The sequence below is a fragment of the Lonchura striata genome, chromosome 18 (assembly GCF_046129695.1).
Source record: "Lonchura striata isolate bLonStr1 chromosome 18, bLonStr1.mat, whole genome shotgun sequence".
NCBI lineage: Eukaryota > Metazoa > Chordata > Aves > Passeriformes > Estrildidae > Lonchura > Lonchura striata.
The window spans coordinates 3,077,926-3,097,526 of NC_134620.1; the positions used below are offsets into that span (position 1 = coordinate 3,077,926).

General features: G+C 60.6%; 3 protein-coding genes across 7 annotated transcripts in view; 2 read left to right on the forward strand and 1 right to left on the reverse strand.

The window, feature by feature from the left end:
• The first annotated feature begins 954 nt into the window (after positions 1-954).
• On the forward strand, positions 955-9,379 carry WSB2 (WD repeat and SOCS box containing 2). Of its 3 annotated transcripts, XM_021537349.3 has the most exons (10): positions 955-1,021; positions 1,107-1,278; positions 2,036-2,271; positions 2,450-2,581; positions 2,850-2,950; positions 3,140-3,312; positions 3,630-3,743; positions 4,108-4,215; positions 4,416-4,604; positions 9,298-9,379. In XM_021537349.3, the coding sequence occupies exons 1-9, from the start codon at positions 1,006-1,008 to the stop codon at positions 4,576-4,578; spliced, it is 1,215 nt and encodes a 404-aa protein (XP_021393024.1). In that variant the 5' UTR covers positions 955-1,005; the 3' UTR covers positions 4,579-4,604; positions 9,298-9,379. The 3 variants fall into 3 exon arrangements, with proteins under 3 accessions (XP_021393024.1, XP_021393023.1, XP_021393025.1); XM_021537348.2 differs by lacking the exon at positions 9,298-9,379 and having other exon boundaries at positions 4,416-5,048; XM_021537350.2 differs by lacking the exon at positions 9,298-9,379 and having other exon boundaries at positions 2,039-2,271; positions 4,416-5,048.
• RFC5 (replication factor C subunit 5) lies at positions 5,473-8,028 on the reverse strand. The gene is made up of 11 exons (XM_021537351.2): positions 7,947-8,028; positions 7,775-7,839; positions 7,544-7,680; positions 7,251-7,330; positions 6,969-7,042; positions 6,673-6,832; positions 6,488-6,569; positions 6,279-6,408; positions 6,026-6,103; positions 5,885-5,939; positions 5,473-5,748 (listed from the first exon to the last, which is right to left on the reverse strand). Exons 1-11 carry the CDS (start codon positions 7,976-7,978, stop codon positions 5,652-5,654), a joined length of 990 nt encoding a protein of 329 aa, XP_021393026.1. The 5' UTR covers positions 7,979-8,028; the 3' UTR covers positions 5,473-5,651.
• A 4,303-nt stretch (positions 9,380-13,682) lies between the features above and the next one.
• The window catches only part of KSR2 (kinase suppressor of ras 2), an 80,868-nt gene continuing 74,949 nt past the window's right edge, over positions 13,683-19,601 (forward strand). For all 3 annotated transcript variants that reach the window (XM_077787116.1, XM_077787119.1, XM_077787118.1), the window contains exon 1: positions 13,683-13,879. In XM_077787116.1, the coding sequence (XP_077643242.1) occupies positions 13,703-13,879 (177 nt within the window). In that variant the 5' untranslated portion in view covers positions 13,683-13,702. The remainder of the gene's footprint in view (positions 13,880-19,601) is intronic.

Consider the following 19,601-nt stretch of genomic DNA (forward strand, 5'->3'; position numbering starts at 1 on the left):
TGCCCCGGTGTGGGTGCCGGGTCTCTGAGGGTGTCCCTGCCGGAGCTGTCCCGGTGTGTGTCTCTGAGGCTGTCCCTGCCGGAGCTGTCCCGGTGTGGGTGCCGGGTCTCTGAGGCTGTCCCTGCCGGAGCTGTCCCGGTGTGGGTCTCTGAGGCTGTCCCTGGTGGAGCTGTCCCGGTGTGGGTCTCTGAGGCTGTCCCTGGTGGAGCTGTCCCGGTGTGGGTCTCTGAGGCTGTCCCTGCCGGAGCTGTCCCGGTGTGTGTCTCTGAGGCTGTCCCTGCCGGGATATGTCCCGGTGTGTGTCTCTGAGGCTGTCCCTGCCGCAGCTGTCCCGGTGTGTGTCTCTGAGGGTGTCCCTGCCGGAGCTGTCCCGGTGTGGGTCTCTGAGGCTGTCCCTGCCGGAGCTGTCCCGGTGTGGGTCTCTGAGGGTGTCCCTGCCGGAGCTGTCCCGGTGTGTGTCTCTGAGGGTGTCCCTGCCGGAGCTGTCCCGGTGTGTGTCTCTGAGGGTGTCCCTGCCGGGAGCTGTCCCGGTGTGGGTCTCTGAGGGTGTCCCTGCCGGAGCTGTCCCGGTGTGGGTCTCTGAGGGTGTCCCTGCCGGAGCTGTCCCGGTGTGTGTCTCTGAGGGTGCCCCTGCCGCAGCTGTCCCAGTGTGGGTCTCTGAGGGTGTCCCTGGCGGAGCTGTCCCGGTGCGGGTCTCTGAGGGTGTCCCTGGCGGAGCTGTCCCGGTGCGGGTCTCTGAGGGTGCCCCTGGCGGAGCTGTCCCGGTGTGGGTCTCTGAGGGGTCGCACCCCGGGCCCGGCGGGCGGGGCAGGCCCGGCTCCCGCCGCTCTCCTCAGCGGGGCCGTTCCGGGCCCCCTCCCGGCCCGTCCCGGTGGCGGGGCGGTGCCGGTGGCGGCGGGGCCGGAGGAGGCGGCTCCAGGTCCCCTCCCCGCGCCGCCGCTTCCGCCGCCGCCGCCGCCCTGGGCCGGGCGGGCCCGGCGGGGCCGAGCGGGCGGCGGGGCCGCCATGAAGCCGAGCGGAGGTGAGCGGGAGCCGGGCGGGGGCTGCGCTGTGAGGGTGCCGGGGTTTTTGGGGGCTCTGGGGGTAACGGGGCCGTCCCGCCGCAGAGGAGCCGGTGCTGCTGGCGGAGCTGAAGCCGGGCCGGCCCCAGCGCTACGATTGGAAATCCAGCTGCGAGACCTGGAGCGTCGCCTTCTCCCCCGATGGAGCCTGGTTCGCCTGGTCCCAGGGACACTGCGTGGTCAAGCTGATCCCGTGGCCCCTGGGGGAGGCCGAGCTGTGAGTCATGGAGTGGGTTGGCTTAAAAGGGGCCCTAAAGCTCATCTAGTCCCACTCCCTGCCATGGGCAGGGACACCTCTCACTGTCCCAGGCTGCTCCCAGCCCCGTCCAGCCTGGCCTTGGGCACTGCCAGGGATCCAGGGGCAGCCACAGCTGCTCTGGGCACCTGTGCCAGGGCCTGCCCACCCTCACAGGGAACAATTCCCAATTCCCAGTCTCCCATCCTTCCCTGCCCTCTGGCAGTGGGAGCCATTCCCTGTGTCCTGTCCCTCCATCCCTTGTCCCCAGTCCCTCTCCAGCTCTCCTGGAGCCCCTTTAGGCCCTGGAAGGGCTCTGAGCTCTCCCTGGAGCCTTCTCCTCTCCAGGTGAGCACCCCCAGCTCTCCCAGCCTGGATCCAGAGCAGAGGGGCTCCAGCCCTTGCAGCATCTCCTCCTCTGGTCCCATTCTATCAGCTCCACATCTTTCTGTCTGATGTTGGGGATGCCCCAGCGCTGGGGCTGCTCTGCAGGTGGGGTCTCACCTGAGCTGGGCAAAGGGGCAGAATTCCCTCTCCTTTCCTGCTCCCCATGTTGGGGGATCAGCCCAGAGTGTTTCAGCCCTCACCCACCAGCATCAAAGTCCTTCGAGTGATGCTGTCCATCCATTCATTCGCCAGTTTGGATTGATCCCAGGGGCTGCCCAGTGTGGGGTGAAGATGGGTGCATGGAGCTGGGGGTCTCAGGGTGAACACTCCACCCATCCCTGTCTCCCTCCAGTGGCTGCAAAACCTCGGAGCGCAAGAGCCGGGGCAGCAAAGCAGAGACTTGGAGCCATGGGGCAGCCAAGGAGAAGACTCTGGAGTGTGGGCAGATCGTGTGGGGCCTGGCCTTCAGTGCCTGGCCAGCAGCTGAGGATGGGGACACAGATCCTGCCTGTGCCGTGGGGCTTCCCTGCCTGGTCCTGGCCACTGGGCTCAATGATGGGCAGATCAAGGTGTGGGAAGTGCAGACAGGTAAGCAGCCCTCGCTGTTGTGGCTTCAGGCTGGCTGTCCCCTTGTTCCTGTTCCCCCGTGGAAGGAGATCCCATCTCCCTCCCTCCCCAATACCTGCGCAGTCCCAAGCAGGGCTGCACGAGGGCTCTGTCTCATTCTCCATGGATGGATGGCACTGAGCCTGACTCCTCTCTGCAGGGCACCTCCTCTTCAGCCTCCTGGGACACCAGGATGTCGTCAGGGACCTGAGCTTTGCTCCCAATGGAAGCCCCATCCTCGTGTCGGCCTCGCGGGACAAGACCTTGCGCGTGTGGGACCTGAGCAGGGATGGTAGGAATGTGCTGTGTCAGGAAAGGGGGAGGAATCCACCTCGGGAGGGAAGGTGGTGGGAGAGGACCTTTGGAGACAGTATTTGAGGCAGAAGGGGACAGTCCCTGTGACCGGGAGCAGAGTGTAATCTGGGAGACGCAAGAGGGCATTGCCTTGGGATTTACCCAGGGAGTTCCCAGCCCAGTGTGAATTCCCTCTGTGGAAAGGAAGGGAGAGCAGAGACAAGGAGTCCTGTTTCCCTCTGGTGACGCATTTCTGCTGTCCCCAGGGCGGCAGGTCCAGGTGCTGTCGGGCCACGTGCAGTGGGTCTACTGCTGCTCCATCTCCCCAGACTGCAGCATGCTCTGCTCCGCCGCTGGCGAGAAGTCGGTGAGTCCTGCAGGATGGGAGCCATCCCTGTGCCTGCTGAATCCAGCCCTCTGTGTCCCCAGAAACCCCCCTGGCAGAAGAGCCAGGCCATCCTGCCCTGGCTCCTCAGGAACTGGAAGTTGGAAGCAGAGCCCATGTGGTTTAAACCTTGGGATGCTCCCAGCCTGATCTCCTGCCCAAATCCCGCAGGCACTGCTGTGGAGCATGAGATCCTACACCCTCATCCGCAGGCTGGAGGGCCACCAGAGCAGCGTGGTGTCCTGTGACTTCTCCCCGGACTCTGCGCTCCTTGTCACCGCTTCCTACGATGCCTGTGTCATCATGTGGGACCCCTACACCGGGGAGCAGCTCAGGACACTGCGGTACAGACCTGGGAGGGGACAGAGCAATGCCAGGGAGGTTTTTAGGGCTGGATGTGGCTCTCCCTGCTGAATGGGCACAGCCACCATCTCTACACGGGGTATGGACCATGGGGACACTGGACAGGACAGAGCAATACCAGGAAGGTTTTTAGGGCTGGATGGGGCTTTCCCTTCTCACTGGGCACAGCCATCACCGCTCCTCTGCTTCCAGAGGCAGGATGGGGGGCTGGCTGGCCAAGTTTGGTGGCTCTGCCAGCCTCAGCTGGGGAAGGGGCCGGTGGCAGCTCAGAGCTGACACATCTTGTCCCCACCCACAGCCACGTCCCATTGCACTCCACGCTGGATTCCAGCGGTGAAATCCACACCAGCTCCCTGCGCTCCGTCTGCTTCTCCCCCGAGGGGCTCTACCTGGCCACGGTGGCAGATGACAGGTGAGTGAATCCCTGTGGAGACCCAGAGAGGGGCCCAGGAGGAGACTAGAACGAGCCAGGAGCTCAGGAGATGGGGAATAAATGTGCCAGGTCCCCACCAATTCCTGGAATAAGGGGAAAGGTCAGGCCCATGGGAACACCATGGCTTGGCTGTGATAAGGTCAGGGCCCTGTCACTCTGAGCTGAGGTCCATGTCCTCTTGGGTCTGTGACACCCTCGGCATGTCATTCGCTCAGCAGAGAACAGTCCTCCCTGGAACACTTCTATGGGAAGCAAATCCTTCTGGTTTCTGTGTCTTCAGGGGGTCCCAGAGGCTTCATTTTGGCATCAGGCACTGCACTGTATCCTCTCCCTTTCTCCACAGGCTCCTGAGGATCTGGGCCTTGGAGCTGCGGTCTCCAGTGGCCTTTGCCCCCATGACCAACGGTCTGTGCTGCATGTACTTCCCACACGGAGGATTCATTGCCACAGGGTGAGTAAACAGGAGAAGAGGGTGGGGAAACACAGGGTTGCTCCTCCCTCCTGCAGCTCAGCAAATTCTGGGCTTCCCTGGGGATAGTTTCCCTGAGCTGGGGAATGCATACTCCTGGCAAGACTGGGAATATTCTGGGACAGTTGGAATCCCTTGTGTCCCTCTGCCCTGTGCTCAGGGTTTCTTGGATCCCATTGCAGGACCAGGGATGGCCACGTCCAGTTCTGGACAGCCCCGAGGGTCCTCTCGTCACTCAAGCACTTGTGCCGCAAAGCCCTGCGCACCTTCCTCACAACCTACCAGGTGCTGGCGCTGCCCATTCCCAGGAAGCTGAAGGAATTCCTCACTTACCGGACTTTTTAAGGCAGCAGGGAGAGCAGAGGCACGAGGTGAGCCCTGGGGCTTGGCCCGGGCCGGTGGCGCCGCAGGAACGCCGAGCTGTGAGCCAGGAGCGTTGCTGCTCCCGTGGTTTTGGGGCTGTGGAGGGCTTTTTTGGTGTCATAATACAAAAACCCAGCAAAATCCCATGCAGAGACTGCGGTGGCCCTGCAGGGGACATGGGTGGGACACAGGTCCCCCTGTCCCCTGCTGCCTGCTGGGTTGGGTCAGGTACTTCTGCTTCTGAGTGCAATGGTGTGGGATGACGGTGGAACAGCTGCTGTGGGAGCAGAGCTGTTGTCACCTGCACAAATATGGGGCTAAACCCCCCAAAACACCCAGCTGGGAATGTCCCTCCATCCTGGTGGAGCGCGGGCTCTGCCGCTCTCCCGGCGCGGGCAGGAGCGGGGACAAGCCCGAGCAGGTCTCAATCAATAAAAATTGATTCCACATGATTTCCCTCCTGGCTTGCTCGGGTGACCTGGGAGTGCCTGGCACCGCCCTGGCTGCCAGGGAAGTGGTGTGGCAGAAATGGTTGGCCAGAAGTGTCCATCTGTGGGAAGAGGTGGCTTCACTCCACCCCCTGCTCCCATTCCTCTGTTGTTTTCTCTCCGTGCTGGAGTGTGGCACTCAATCAACCAAATTCCCAGACATGCTGAGCATGCAGCAGTGTTTTGTTTGTCCCCATCCTCCAGCTTAGCTGGTGGCTGGAGCAACAGCACATTCCCTGTGTGCTGGCAGGCTTTGTGGAGGTAATTCTCCTTCAAACATCTCCAGGATGTTGTTTATCCCTTGGGAACAGCTGAACACAGAAAGCTGGTGCACCCCTCACCCCCCACCTCCCTTCAGGAGGGAGAAGCAAAGACCAGTGCAACCTGCTGGGCTTTGGAGGCACCTGTATTTTCCCATTGGGAATAATGCTACCTTTTAACAACCTTTTTACCCTGACTGTGCACTCAAGGCTTCCAAAAAGGATCTGGGAAGCTGCAGGGAGCAGCTCCAGGCATGGTGCTGATGGTCCTTCCCAAATCCAGCAGCAGATCCAGGATCAGGCAGGATCAGGCTTCAGCCACCACCAGGTCCCTGGTGACCTGGAAGGCGGCGATGAGGGAGCTCAGCTGGATCTTCTCACTGGTGCCAGCAGCCAGGCGGTACCTGGAGGGGGCCAAGGGCAGCTTTGGGGGTTTCCACCACTGTGGGTGCCCCCCAAAACCACAGGCTGTGTGCCAGCAGTGCCCAGCCACCACCAGGAGCCACCCCAGGGTGCCCACACTGTGGGAGTGACACTTACTCGATGTCTGCCAGCTTGATCAGCAGCTGGATGCGGATGGAGGGGGGGAAGTCGACTGTGGAGAGAAAAAAAAACACTCAGTGAGGGGCAGGAGGAAGTGTGGCCTCTCCAGAATCATCCGGAGCCAGACCCTTTCCCCACCTCTGTGCACGAAGAGATGGATCTCAGTGAGGATGTCCTGCAGGGCCAGGCCCTTCAGCGTCTTCAGCTCCATGATTTCTGGGATGAGAGCGAGTCAAGGCCCTGCTTCCAGGCGTTTCCCTGCCAGATCTGCTATGAAGAACATCCCTGAGGGGCCTCCCCAGTGAGCAGCACCCACCCCAGAGGCCACAGAGATCCCTGAGAAAGAGCAGGGTTTATCCCAGCTGGAAATAACCCCCAGGGTAGAGGATACTGCGGTAGGCAGTGGAAAAATCCTGGTTCAGCATCCAGTCGAGGATGTTGGTGATGTCAGACTTGAGGGGATGTCCCGTGCAGGTGTAAACGTTCTCCTCTGTCACCTTCCCAAAGGCCATGGAGGTGCTCTGAGGAAGAGGAGGGAACAGGAAGGATGAAGAGGCCGCTCCAGCTCAGCTGGCCAGGGGCTGATGGCCACACTCCCACCTGCAAGATGTTGAGGGCTCTGCGCATGTCCCCGCTCGAGAGGGTCACCAGAGCCTTCATCCCGTCCTCGGTCACATCCACCCTGGAAAACAACCCCCGGGGAAGTGGAACCGTGGGAATCCAGCCTGCTGCTCCTCCCTGGCAGGGAAGGGGGCAGAGGGGGCGTGGGGGGACCCCCCGCTCACCCCTCCTCCTGGATGACGTGCTGGAGCCGCGGCACCATCAGCTCCGGGGTCAGGGGGCCGAAGCGGAAGCGGGTGCAGCGGGATTGCAGGGCGGGAATGATCTTGGACAGGTAGTTGCAGATGAGGCAGAACCGGGTGTTTTCTGTGAACTTCTCGATCACTGCAAAAAGGACGGAGGGGAGGAGGGTCCTTGGCTGCTGCCTCGTCCTGATTCCCACCCTGTGCCGGGCTGGATGAGGCCGATGGCTGCCCACAGTGTGGGATCCATGCGGTGTGGGATTCCCAGTGCCCCTCACCTCTCCTCAGGGCGTTCTGAGCATCCTGGGTCATGGCATCGGCTTCATCCAGGATGACAAGCTTGAAGCCTTTCCTAGGAAAAGAGGGGTTTGGAGAAGGGGGAGCTGGGATGTTTGTTCCCAGCCCGACTCCTGGGAAGCCCTTCTTGCATCCTCACCCTGCCTGCTTGCTGGGCACCCACCCACCGCGGGACCTCCCAAATCCCCTTCCCAATCCAAGTGCCAGGGCAGGAGGGCACCAAAGAGATGGGGAGCTTTGGGAAGCACAGACCCACCACGTACTTAAAGATGGTCCTGGTGCTGGCGAAGCTCAGGATGGGCCCTCGGACGATGTCGATGCCCCGGTCATCGGAGGCGTTGAGCTGGAAGGGAATGGTGTGGATCTGTATCCCTGCATCCCATCCCTCCATGCCATGCCATGCCATGCCATGCCATGCCATGCCATGCCATGCCATGCCATGCCATGCCATGCCATGCCATGCCATGCCATGCCATGCCATGCCATCCCACCCCACCCCACCCCACCCCACCCCATCCCATCCCATCCCATCCCATCCCATCCCATTCCCGCTCACCTCCAGCACCATGGAGCCGAACTCCCGCTCCCGGTAGAGCTGCCGGGCACAGGCCAGGATGGTCGATGTCTTCCCGGTACCGGGCGGCCCATAGAGGAGCAGATGGGGGAGCCGGTCCTCGCTGATGAAGCGTTGCACTGCGGGATAACAACGGGATAACAACGGGATAACGGGGCTGGGGGACAGCCGGGACCGGCGGGGATGGTCACCGCGGGGAGAGAGCTTCATTACCGGTGCTGAGGATGTCCCGGTGAGACACCAGCTCGGACAGCGCCTGCGGACGGTACTTCTCCACCCTGCAGCGGGGATAGAAAGGAGCGGGAGTGAGCCGCGGGGCAGTCCCGCCGCGCTATCCCGGTGTCCCGGTGTCCCGGTGTCCCGGTGCCCCCGCTCCCGGCCGTACCACGGCAGGTTGGCGCTGCCCGCCGGCGCCATGTCGGGAAGTCTCGCGAGAGCGCCGCCGAGCGCGCGGGAGCGGCGGGAGCGGCGGGGCGGGGCCGGCCTGAGGGGACGGGCGGGTCTCGCCGGAGCGGGGAGGTCCCGGCTGCGAGTCCCGAGATTCCGGGCATCCAGCGCCATCCCTGCCCTGCTCCCCTCCCAGGCAGCGATCCCTCCCCAGTATCCATCCATTCCCCGTGTCTTAGTAGAGGATGGTTTAATTTTCTTCATTAAGAGGCCATTTCATAGCGCCTGGCAGGGCCAGATGTCCCCGGGCACCGCTGGGAGACCTCAGCTCCAGGGCTCCCACCCTCCCAGGGAACAATTCCCAATTCCAAATATCCTATCCAGCCTGCCATTCCCTGTGTCCCATCCCTCCATCCCTTGTCCCCAGTCCCTCTCCAGCTCTCCTGGAGCCCCTTTAGGCCCTGGAAGGGCTCTGAGCTCTCCCTGGAGCTTCTCCTCTCCAGGTGAGCACCCCCAGCTCTCCCAGCCTGGCTCCAACCCTTGGATCAGCTCTGGTTCCTCCTCTGGTCTCACTCCAGCAGCTCCAGGTTGTCCCTGTGCCTGCCCAGGGCTGGGCACAGCATTCCCACTGGAATCTCACCTGAGTGGAGAGGGAGAATCCCCTCATCCTGCTGTCCCTGGGGCTGGAACGAGCTGACCTTTAAGGTCCCTTCCGACCCAACCTGCTCCATGATTCTGTGGTTGTGGGAAGAGCACAGTGAATGTTCAGAGCAGAGTGGTGCCTGTGATCCTGGGGAAATCACGGCAGCAGGAATTGCTGGATCGAGGTTTTGGGAAAGCACATTGCACCTGCCCTGGGAAAGCCGATGGGATGAGAGGGACACCTTTGGGTGCAGGGACATCCGAGGAGAGCAGATTTGGGATCCTCCCAGTGTGACAGGAGCAGCAAACTCTAGAGGTGGCTGCCAGCACAAAACAACTGTAATCTTCATCCCTGTCCCTGCTGTCTCCCAGTGCCTCTGGAAAACCCCTGGAGCCTCCTTTAGAGAAGCAGCTTAGAGAGCAGAATCAGCCCAGGCTGCTGCAGCGATGCTCCGGTGCTGATCCCAGAAAGGAAAGCAGGCAGGAGTGAGAGGCACTGCCTTGGAAAACGCAGGTGGAGTGAGGATGGGAAGCAATCCCTTGGGAAGTGGAGGTACAGGGCAGGCAAAAAAAATCCCTAGAAAAATGCTGTTGCTGACAAAGGAAGTGAAAACATCAAGAGCTCCAAGCTGAATCCTATAAAAACACAAAAATCTGCTGGAGGGCACCTTCTCTCCTGATTGTTTTCCCTTTTTTCCCCCCTGCAGCCCCACAAAGGAAAGCAGGAGCTGGAAGCTGAGGTCAGCAGCCTCAGCTGTCCCTCTGGGCGCGTGATAGCCGTGACAGATGGCCCTTCCCTTCGGAGCCTCCAGGTCCTTCCCGGGCACCTGGGAACAGCCGGGAGCTGGGATTTTCCTGCACGTCCTGGATCCAGAGCTGCTGCTCTCCCCTGGAGCTGCCTTCGCCTGGGGCAGGCTCTTGTCCTCCTACATGGATTTTTCCAGGTGTTTCCCCACCAGTAATAAATCCGGGGCTCCAGAGCAGGGGAAATCTTTGGGGTGTTGTTTAGTGGGGTTGGGTGCATGTCCTCTGGTTTCCCTCTTGGGTGGGATGAAGGGACAGAGGTGGTGGGACAGGGATGATGGGACAGAGGTGGTGGTGACAGAGGTGATGGAGATGATGGGATAGGGAAGAGGAGACAGGCGTGGTGGTGACAGTGTTGATGGGACAGGGATCATGGGACAGAGATGATGGAGACAGGGAAAGGGGACAGGGGGACAGTGACAGGAATGATGGTGATGGAGATGAGGAGACAGATGATGGGGCAGGTGTGATGGTGACAGGGGTGGTGACAGGGTTGATGGGAGAGGGATGATAGGACAGAGATGATGGTGACAGAGATGATGACAGAAGTGATGGGACAGAGACGATGGTGAGATGGATGATGGTGACAGGGATGATGATAGGACAGAGGTGCTGGTGACAGGGCTGAAGGGACAAGGATGATGGTGACAGGGATGATGGTGACAGGGCTGAAGAAGCAGAGGTGATGGGAACAAGGTTGAAGGGACAGGGATGATGGGACAGAGGTGATGGGAACAGGGATGATGGTGACAGGGATGAAGGGACAGAGGTGATGGGAACAGGGATGATGGTGACAAGGCTGAAGGGACAGAGGTGATGGGAACAGGAATGATGGTGACAGGGATGAAGGGACAGAGGGAATGGGAACAGGGATGATGGGACAGGGATGATGGTGACAGAGGTGATGGGAACAGGGATGATGGTGACAGGGATGAAGGGACAGAGGTGATGGGAACAGGGATGATGGTGACAAGGCTGAAGGGACAGAGGTGATGGGAACAGGAATGATGGTGACAGGGCTGAAGGGACAGAGGTGATGGGAACAGGGATGATGGTGACAGGGATGAAGGGACAGAGGTGATAGGAACAGGGATGATGGTGACAAGGCTGAAGGGACAGGGGATGGGACAGAGGTGATGTGCTGGGGGTGATGATAACAGAGATGCTCTTCCACAGAGGATTAAACAGGTGCTCCTTAAGAGCTGAAATCCAAGGGATCCCCCCACCCCATGTGCAGCTGAAGAAGTTCTTTGCCATATTAATAACAAAATCCAAAGGCTCCTGTGGAGGAGCTCACCCTGAGCTGGAGCAGTGAACCCTCATGGGGTGGTTTTGGGGGAATTAGATGGGAAAGCCCTGGTGTGGTGCAGTGGTGTTGGTTTCCCAGGCTGGAGTGGCCATGCCAGGGCATTCCCTCTCCCTTCCCAGCAGGATGTCATGCCTGGAAGAGCACCTTGGCACTGAGGGAACATTAACCCAGTTTAGAGACTCTGAGTCACTCCAGACTCTTCCCTCATGGAGAAAACCAACAGAAGTCAATTAAAATATTACCAGATATTTTTATATGGACTGATTGTGCCATTCCCACTGCCTGGAATGTTCATCCACCTCTCAGACCATGGCCAGCTCCAAGCATGGGAGCTATCCCATGCGCTGCTGTAGGGTTTTTTGGGAATCATGAAGTTTGGTGAACACCCAAAATTCCTTCAGCTCTGCTGCTGCAGGCTTTTGGGATGGGTGCTTTTATCCCAATGGAATCTCCCTGCTTGCAAATTATTTTATATTCCCTTCCCTTCCCTTCCCTTCCCTTCCCTTCCCTTCCCTTCCCTTCCCTTCCCTGGCAGTTCTTGATGTCATTTCCCACCCCAGGGGTCCCTCTGAGCTCTCCTCACAGCCAGCCTTGGGGACAGGACAGAAAAGGGACATCCCAGCTCGGGGATGAGCCTGAAAATTAAAACTCCTGATTAAAAAAAAAAAAAAATCAGCAGATATCCAGCTTTTTTAGCCATATCCCATCTCGGAAGGAGTAGACCACTATGAGCATGGATCAAGCCATTGGGAATTTGGCTTGTTCTCCCCCAGAGCTGGGATGTCCCTTTTCTGTCCTGAATAATTCCTGAGTGTTGGCCAGGCTTGGCCCCCAATGCCAATGGGGCTTGACCCTCCAATGCCCTAGACCCCCTCAGTGCCCCCCAGTGTCCCAGACTTCCCATTTCCCCAGAGCCCCCATTTCCATTCTCCATCTCTGCCCCAGCCCCCACAATGCCCCATTTCCCCCATTACCTCAGATCCCCTGCATTCCCCAGCCCCCCATTATCCTCCCAATATCCCTGCCCTGCATTTCCAGCCCCACTCATTTCCCCAGGTCCCCCTGTAGCACCAGCCCCACAATGTCCAAGCCCCCACTTCCTCATTGACTCCCCATTACCCTAAATCCCCATTTCCATCCCTGTTACCCCAGATCCCCATTCCCACCCCTCCATTACCCCAGATCCCCATTTCCACCCCCCCCATTACCCCAGATCCCCATTTCCACCCCCCCCATTACCCTAGATCCCCATTTCCACCCCCCCCATTACCCCAGATTCCCATTTCAAAGCCCCATTACCCCAGATCCCTATTTCCACTCCCCACTACCCCAGATCCCTATTTCCACCCCCCGTTACCCCAGACCCCCATTTAACCCCCCCTCATTCTCCCTGCCCCCTTCCCCCCCAGTTCAGCATCCCCCCTTCCCCCCTGGTGCTGCCCTCCTGTCCCATTCCCGGGGTTCAGAGGGAATGGGATGAGCATGGAAAGGGCTGGGGATGGGGGGAAGGGCAGGGGAGTGGGGACGGGGGGATGGATGGCGGGAGGGGGTCGGGAATGGGGGAATTCTTATGAGGGTGGGGAGGTGTGGGGATAGGGGGATGGGGACGGGGTGATGAGGATAGAGAGATGGGGGGTTTGGGGCATGGGGTGGGCACGGGGAGGGGCGGTGATGGGAATGGGGGGGGTGGGGATGAGGAGATATGGGAATTGGGGTGGATAGGGATGGTGGGAAAGTGCTGGGGCTGGGGGTGACGAGGATGGGGGTGTTGGTAAGGTTGGGGGTGTTGAGGATGGGGGGTTGGTAAGGTTGGGGGTGTTGATGAGGATGGGGGTGTTGGTAAGGTTGGGGGTGTTGATGAGGATGGGGGGTTGGTAAGGTTGGGGGTGTTGATGAGGATGGGGGTGTTGGTAAGGTTGGGGGTGTTGATGAGGAGGTGGGTGTGGGTGAGGAGAGGATGTGGTGATGGGGCTGGGGGTGATGAGGATGGGGTGTTGATAAGGTTGGGGGGATGTTGATGGGGAGGGAGGGTGATGATGAGGATGGAGAGGTGTGGGGGTGATGGGGCTGGGGGTGATGAGGGTTAGGGATGTTGATGAGGTTGGGAGGGGTGTTGATGACGACAGGGTGTTGATGACGGGGTGTTGATAAGGTTGGGGGGTGTTGATGATGATAGGAGTGTTGATAAGGTTGGGGGGTGCTGGTGACGATGGGGTGTTGATAAGGTTGGGGGGTGTTGATAAGGTTGGAGGGTGTTGATGATGATGGGGTGTTGATAAGGTTGGGGGGTGCTGGTGACGATGGGATGTTGATAAGGTTGGGGGGGTGCTGATGCCGATGGGGTGTTGATAAGGTTGGGGGGTGCTGATGCCGATGGGATGTTGATAAGGTTGGGGGGTGTTGATGCCGATGGGATGTTGATAAGGTTGGGGGGGTGCTGATGCCGATGGGATGTTGATGAGGTTGGGGGGGTGTTGATGCCGATGGGATGTTGATAAGGTTGGGGGGTGCTGGTGACGATGGGATGTTGATGAGGTTGGGGGGGTGCTGATGCCGATGGGATGTTGATAAGGTTGGGGGGGTGCTGATGCCGATGGGATGTTGATGAGGTTGGGGGTGCTGAAGATGATGCGGGGGTGCTGATGAGGATGGCGCTGTGCGGTGCGGGGGCGCTGCGGGTGCCGCGGGGCTGCCGGGGCCGGGGCTGCCGGGCCGGGGGTGTGCGGGGGTTCCCGCGCGGAGCGGCGCGCAGCGAGCGCGGCCCCGCGGAGCCGGAGCGCGCCGCCCCCGCCCCCGCCCCGCCGCGCCCGGGGGGGGTAGCGGCGGCGGCGCCGCGCTGACGGCTCGGTGGGCACCGCGATGCTGCGGGCCGCGGCCGAGCGGGGCTGAGCGGCGGCGGGGGCCGGCGAGCGGAGCCCAGGGAAGGGGGGGCCGCGGCGGCGGCGGGCGGAGGGGAGGGCGGGCGGGCGGGCGGGGGGGGGGGGGGGGGGCGGCGAGCGATGGATGAGGACAACATGACGAGGAGCGAGGAGCAGGAGCTGAGTCTGCAGAAGGCGCTGCAGCAGTGCGAGCTGGTCCAGAACATGATCGACATCAGCATCTCCAACCTGGAGGGGCTCCGCACCAAGTGCGCCGCCTCCAACGACCTCACGCAGAAGGAGATCCGCACCCTGGAGGTACGGGCCCGCCGACCCCCCCCAACATCAACACCCCCCCATCGGTCTCCCCCCCACCCCCCCCGGGCCGCGGCGGGTTCCCCCGCGGCGCTGCGGTGCGCCCGAGTGAGGCTGCGCGCTCTGCAGGTGGCCCCGAGGTGGGTCCGGGACCACCGAACCCTCCTGCCGGGACCCACCGGGGCCGCCCGGCCCCGGCCGCAGCCTCCCGGTATCCTCCCGGTACCCCCCGGCATCCCCCGGCCCGGCGGCGTCCCTCCGCCGGCTTCCACCGGCCGGCAGGCGGCATCCCCCGGCCCACCTGGATCTCCCGGCCCACCTGCATCCCTTCCCCCTTCCTGCATCCCCCGGCCCGGCCGCATCCCTTCCTCCAGGCTCCTGCTCAGCCGGGCTGCGTCCCTTCCAGCGGGCTGCATCCCATCGGCCCACCTGCACCCCTGCTGCCTGCCTCCATCCCCCCAGCCTGCCTGCATCCCTTTCCCCGGGCTGCATCCCTTCGGCCCACCTGCATTCCTTGTGGCAGGCTGCATCCCACGGGCCTGGCTGCATCCCTTCCACCAGGCAGCATCCCCTCAGCCCGCCTGCATCCCTTCCACGGGGCTGCATCCCCTGGGCCTGGCTGAATCCCCTTCCCTGAGCTGCATCCCCTCAGCCCACCTGCATCCCTTGGGATCCAGCAGGCTCCAGCATCCCCCTGGCCCACCTGCATCCCTCCCTGCAGGCAGCAGCCCCCGGCCCGGCTGCCTTCCCCCCTCCCCACTCCTGCCTCCCAGAGGATGAGGCTCCCCTTGGAGCGTGCTGAGCCCCCGCTGGGGTGAATTTGTGGTTCAGCAGGAGGTCGGTGGGCTGGGACGGGCAGGGAACAGCCAGGGATTCCCAGGGCTGAGCGGGATCCCTGCAGCTGGCACGGAGCGAGGAGAAGCGAGGCCGTGACCCTGGGGAGACGCCAGCAGGGCTGTGCTGGTGCTGTGGGGGCGGCTGGCGCGGAGCTGGGGCTGTGGGTGGGGGGATTGCCGAGCCTGATCCCACTCAGGCCTTTCAGCTGCTCCTGCAGCCCCTCTGTTGGCTCTGGACCGTGACTGGAACACCCTGTCCTGCTGCTTTCGCTCCCCGAGTTCCTGAGTGCTGTGGGAAGAATTGGGGCATCACCATGTCACTGCTGTGCCACTCGTGGGGAGACCAAATTTTGGGGTGCAGCTCCCTGCTCTGCATCCCAACTTGTGCTCATTCCTGCTCCCATCCTGCTGTTACCTCCCCTTGATCCAAGCCCTGTCTCATCCCAACTCTGTGTGAGGGGCTGGGAGCGTTGGCCCTGGAGCAACCTCGGGAGAGGGATAACAGTGGTTTTGGGGTGTGCTGGAGACTTTTTGGGATGCAGGCAGGCTTCAAATCACCAGGAGAACCTTCCAGGAGGTGCAGGACTTCAGGAGCTCATCCCACATGGAGTGATTGGCCTCGTTGAGGTCAGCACTGAGCCTGTGTCCCATGGACATGGAGGGAGCAGGGGAGCGTGGTGGAGCCATCCTGGTGGGATGCTCCTTCCCAGCACCCCAGTGGCACCGGGGCAGCCCAGCTGGGGCTGGATGCAGGATCAGGGCCATGTTATCCTACAAACACTCACAGGAATTGCCTCTCCAGCCCCGATGGATCACCCAGTGCCAGCCACAGGGAGCCCTGGCATTACTGTCCCTAAAAGACCTCCAAACCTGGAGCTTGGGATCTTCCAGCCAAGGACATTCCTGCTGACACTCTGGTTGTTTTTCACCTCAAACCCAGGGTGATTCCCACAGATTCCCGATGCCAGCCCTGGGCTGGTTCCTGGTGTTGTCCTGGGTTGCCACCAGCGTCAGCAGGAGCAGAGCTTGGCCCTGAGTCCCCAAGTCCCCGAGTCTCTGTGTCCCTGAGTCCCTGCTGCCACCACCACGTCCCAAGGACGTGACACAGACTCCGAGGCCTCGCTCTGTGCCTCTTCCCTTCCCATCTGGTGGCAGCAGAGCCGGGCCAGGCAGTGCCATGGCAAAGGGAGGGGTGGCCTGGGATGTGGCACTGGAGACAGTGCCCAGCCCTTGTGTCAGCACGGGCCTGGAATAAAATGGGATGATCTGTGTTTTTTTGGTTAATCTTCATAGGCTAAACATTGATTTTGCTGGATTAATAGAAGTTTTTCGCCTTCTTTTGTTTTTTTTTCTGTTTTGAGCCACCTTGAGGTAGGTGTGAGCTCCCATCCTCCTGCATCCTGCCATGCAGTGTTTTTGGGATGGGTACCACGGCTGCAGCCTGGTTCCAGGGGCAATCCTTGGAGCTGGGAGGCTTTTTGGGTCTTGCTTATGCCTTGGGATAGGTTCCAGCGGGAACCAAGGCAGCAGCTGGGATAAAACACCTGGAGTGGGAATCCAGACTGGTTTGCTTCCTATGGGGCGGCATCCAGAAGGAGCTGAGCGTTCATCCCTCAGCCCTGCCTGGGCTCTGGGGTTTTATCCCCGTCCAAGTGTGGCAAATTGGGCTAAATTTGAGGTTGGGGTGTAAATATGGATAGGGGCTGCTGCATTTGGTGGAATTTGGGAACGGCAGAAGGAAAGTTTCCTCAGAGCTGGACAATATTCCCGACTGTCCCATAGCACTGTTCTGTCTGTGGGGTTAAAGCCCATCCCAATGTCAAAACATGGGTCACGGCTCCCAGGAACTGGTGGATGGCTCCAGGGATAACCCCAGGATGGACATTTCCTTCTCCCTGGGCTGCCAGGAACAGGGAAATCTCCCAGGATACTTTTGGCTGCTGTGTGGTGAGGCTGGGAAGAGGCTCTGAGGAAAGAGCTCCGGCCATTCCCAAACCTCCACAGGCTGTGGAGATGCTGTTCCAGCACTGGGATTTGCCCAGGGAAGCTGTGGCTGCCCCTGGATCCCTGGAAGTGCCCAAGGCCGGGTTGGATGGCGCTTGGAGCAGCCTGGGACAGTGAAAGCTGTCCCTGCCCATGAGGTGGAACTGGATGGGCTTTAAGCTCCTTCCAAAACCGTTCCATGATTTTGTGATTTTTGCTGCCTGAATGTGTGGGTTCTCTGGTGTCTCATACCACGGGTGAGCACTTCTCCCAGGGCTGGATCCTCCCAGGATGCTGGATGGAGACATTTTGGCTCCTGTATTCCCAGCAAAATCCCCCGGGACCCTTTAGCATCTCCTGAAATAAAGGATGAGCAGAGCCAGGGGCATCTCACAAGCCCAGCAGGACCTTGGGAGAGCCCTGGGAGAGAAAATAGAACCGTGGCAAGGAATTCCCCAGCCCCAGGCTGCTCCAGGTGCCTCTGGAATAACGAGCCCCTTGGAGGGAGCCGCTCTGGCTGTGGTTCTTGTCATGGAAAAGGATTTTTAGGGGTGCAGGAGAGATGGATGGGATGGGATGGGATGGGATGGGATGGGATGGGATGGGATGGGATGGGATGGGATGGGATGGGATGGGATGGGATGGGATGGGATGGGATGGGATGGGCATTCCCCACGGCTCACCGGGTGCCAGATGAATGAATGAACTTTCTCCTCCTGGATTTTCCACCGCCTGTCCCGGTCTCCAGGCAGGGCCGGTGCCGTGGCCAGCCCGGCTGACGTCAAGGATCCCATTCCAGGGGGGAGCAGCCGCCCTCTGGCTCCTTGGAGACCGGCTGGGAACCTGCCGGGGCGGGGGGAGCAGCCGCTCGCGGCCGTGCGGGGTTTGGGATGAGCCCAGGGAAATTCCCGCTCGGGGATTGGGAAATCCAGCTCCAGCCGGGGGTGATCCCGGCCCCTCGCCCTGCTGGGGTCACCCAGGGTCCTGTGGGGTGACTGGAGCGGGGACATCGCTCCTGTGCCCGCACCGCCCCCGGCGCAGCAGGGACGCTGCTTCCCGAGGAGCTGGGGGGTTCCAGGAGCCGCTGGATGCTCCAAAGGGAAGGAAATCCTGGCGCTTTCCCTCCTTCATCCCAGAGCATCGCTCCTGCCTTCCCCCGGGCAGAGCTGCGGCAGGGACAGGCGCGGGGAATTTGGGAAAACAACCCCAGCGCCACAGGAAAAGCTTTGGATCCCCTGCAGCAGCATCCCCAGCTGGAGCCGCCGCAAATTCCGCCTGCAGGAAGGACGGGGATCCGCGGGATTCCCACCGCTCTCCTTGTGCCCCCTGCCCGCTGCCACGTGGGAAACTGAGGCACGGGAGCAGGGGAGGTTGGGCCGCAGCAGGAACGAAGCATTTCCCAAATTCGCTCCGTGCCGGGATGAGAGGGAGGCAGAGCAGGGAATTCTCTCCCCTTTCCATCCCCGGGGAACAGCGACAGCCTCTGGATTTTACAGAGGGGTTTTGGTGCTTCTTTTTGCCTTGCTGGAGCAAATCCATGGACAAAAGCACCTGGGGGGATGCTCTTTTGGGTCAAAAATGACCCCTCTGTCACTCGAGGGCTCTGTAGGGGGGAGTGTCCCCCAGCTGGAAATTAAATTTCCTCCGTCTCCCCCACTCTTTCCCCATTCCCAGCTCACCTCTGCGGGATGGGGCTGGGGCTGCCCTGTCCCCAGCTCCGTTCCCTCCCCAGGACTCTGATTGTGGCGCTGGTGATGCTGTTGGTGGCTCAGAAATCACCTTTATTCCCTTCGGGATCCCACCCGGGGAGGCAGAATGGAGAACAGGCTGGGGGCAGCATGTGGATCTTTTAGAAATTTCTTTTCCTGGTGTTTTGCTGCAGTCGTGTCCATGCAAAGGCTTTTTTTTTTTTTTTTTTTTTTTTTTGGAAGACAGTGATATAAATGGTTATAATTTCATTTATAACAACAGGATCTTGTTCAAAGTGCCTGGGGCTGCTTCAGCTCCAAGAGCCTGGAGCGTGTTTGGGATGTGACTTTCAGCTGATCCTTAGAACTTTGATTGTCTGTTTTGGGAATGTTTTTCCTTAAAAATCAGCCCTGGAAATGGGGCAAGGCTCTGCAGAGCTGAGGGCTCCCTGCAACCCCTCAGGTCCAGTTTTGCTGTTCCTGCCTCATTTTTTGGGGTTAATTTTCAGGAATTAATCTCTGGTAGCCAGGCTGAGGATGGAGAGAAGCTGCCAGGAGGATGACCACCCTGTCCCCAGCTCCTGGCACCCAAAATCAGGGGTGATTTCGGGGGTGATGCCAACCCCTGTGGGCATCACCAGTGGGTACCACGAGGGACAGGACCGGGAGAGACGGGAAAACTCCCAAATCCCACAGCGGGGTTCTCCCCTCAGCTCTGTATCCCAAACCACCCCGTATTTACCTATTTTTGGGGTGTGCAGGAGCAGAGGCACAGCACCATCTAGTGCTGCGGGCGCCGGGGAATCACCCAGCTGGAAAAGCAGGAGCAGGAAATCCCAGCCCTGCTCCATATTCCCGGGAAAGGAGGGCAGCTTTATTTTGGGAGCTGCCGGGAACGGCTCTGGCCTCGGGGTGGGAGAGTTTGGGGGATCTGGGGCATGATCCGAGCAGGGGTGGGGCTACAAAGGAGGAGAGAGGGGGGATGGCTCTGGAGAGAGGGAGATTTGGGTCGGTGAGGGGGGACTGAGGAGAAAATGCCACATTCCAGCCTTGGGATGTGATGCTGTGGCTGATCCCCTTGTAGGGTTTTTGCAGGGGGTAAAAGAGGGGAGTGTGGATTTCGAGGGATGCCCGCTCCCTGAATGAGACCCCAGCGCTGGGCTGGGGATGAAGGAGCTGATAAAGGAATTTTTTGGGAGGGAAATTCCCTCTTGGACA

Excerpts from the sequence above, each read along its gene's own strand:
- RFC5 (XM_021537351.2), bottom strand. The coding sequence starts at position 7,978 with ATGGCGCCGGCGGGCAGCGCCAACCTGCCGTG. Across the intron at positions 7,840-7,946 it reads GGCAGCGCCAACCTGCCGTG|GGTGGAGAAGTACCGTCCGC; the intron begins GTACGGCCGGGA and ends TCCCCGCTGCAG. Across the intron at positions 5,940-6,025 it reads CCATCTCTTCGTGCACAGAG|TCGACTTCCCCCCCTCCATC; the intron begins GTGGGGAAAGGG and ends TTCTCTCCACAG.
- WSB2 (XM_021537349.3), top strand. Across the intron at positions 1,279-2,035 it reads CCCCTGGGGGAGGCCGAGCT|TGGCTGCAAAACCTCGGAGC; the intron begins GTGAGTCATGGA and ends GTCTCCCTCCAG. Across the intron at positions 2,272-2,449 it reads GGTGTGGGAAGTGCAGACAG|GGCACCTCCTCTTCAGCCTC; the intron begins GTAAGCAGCCCT and ends TCCTCTCTGCAG.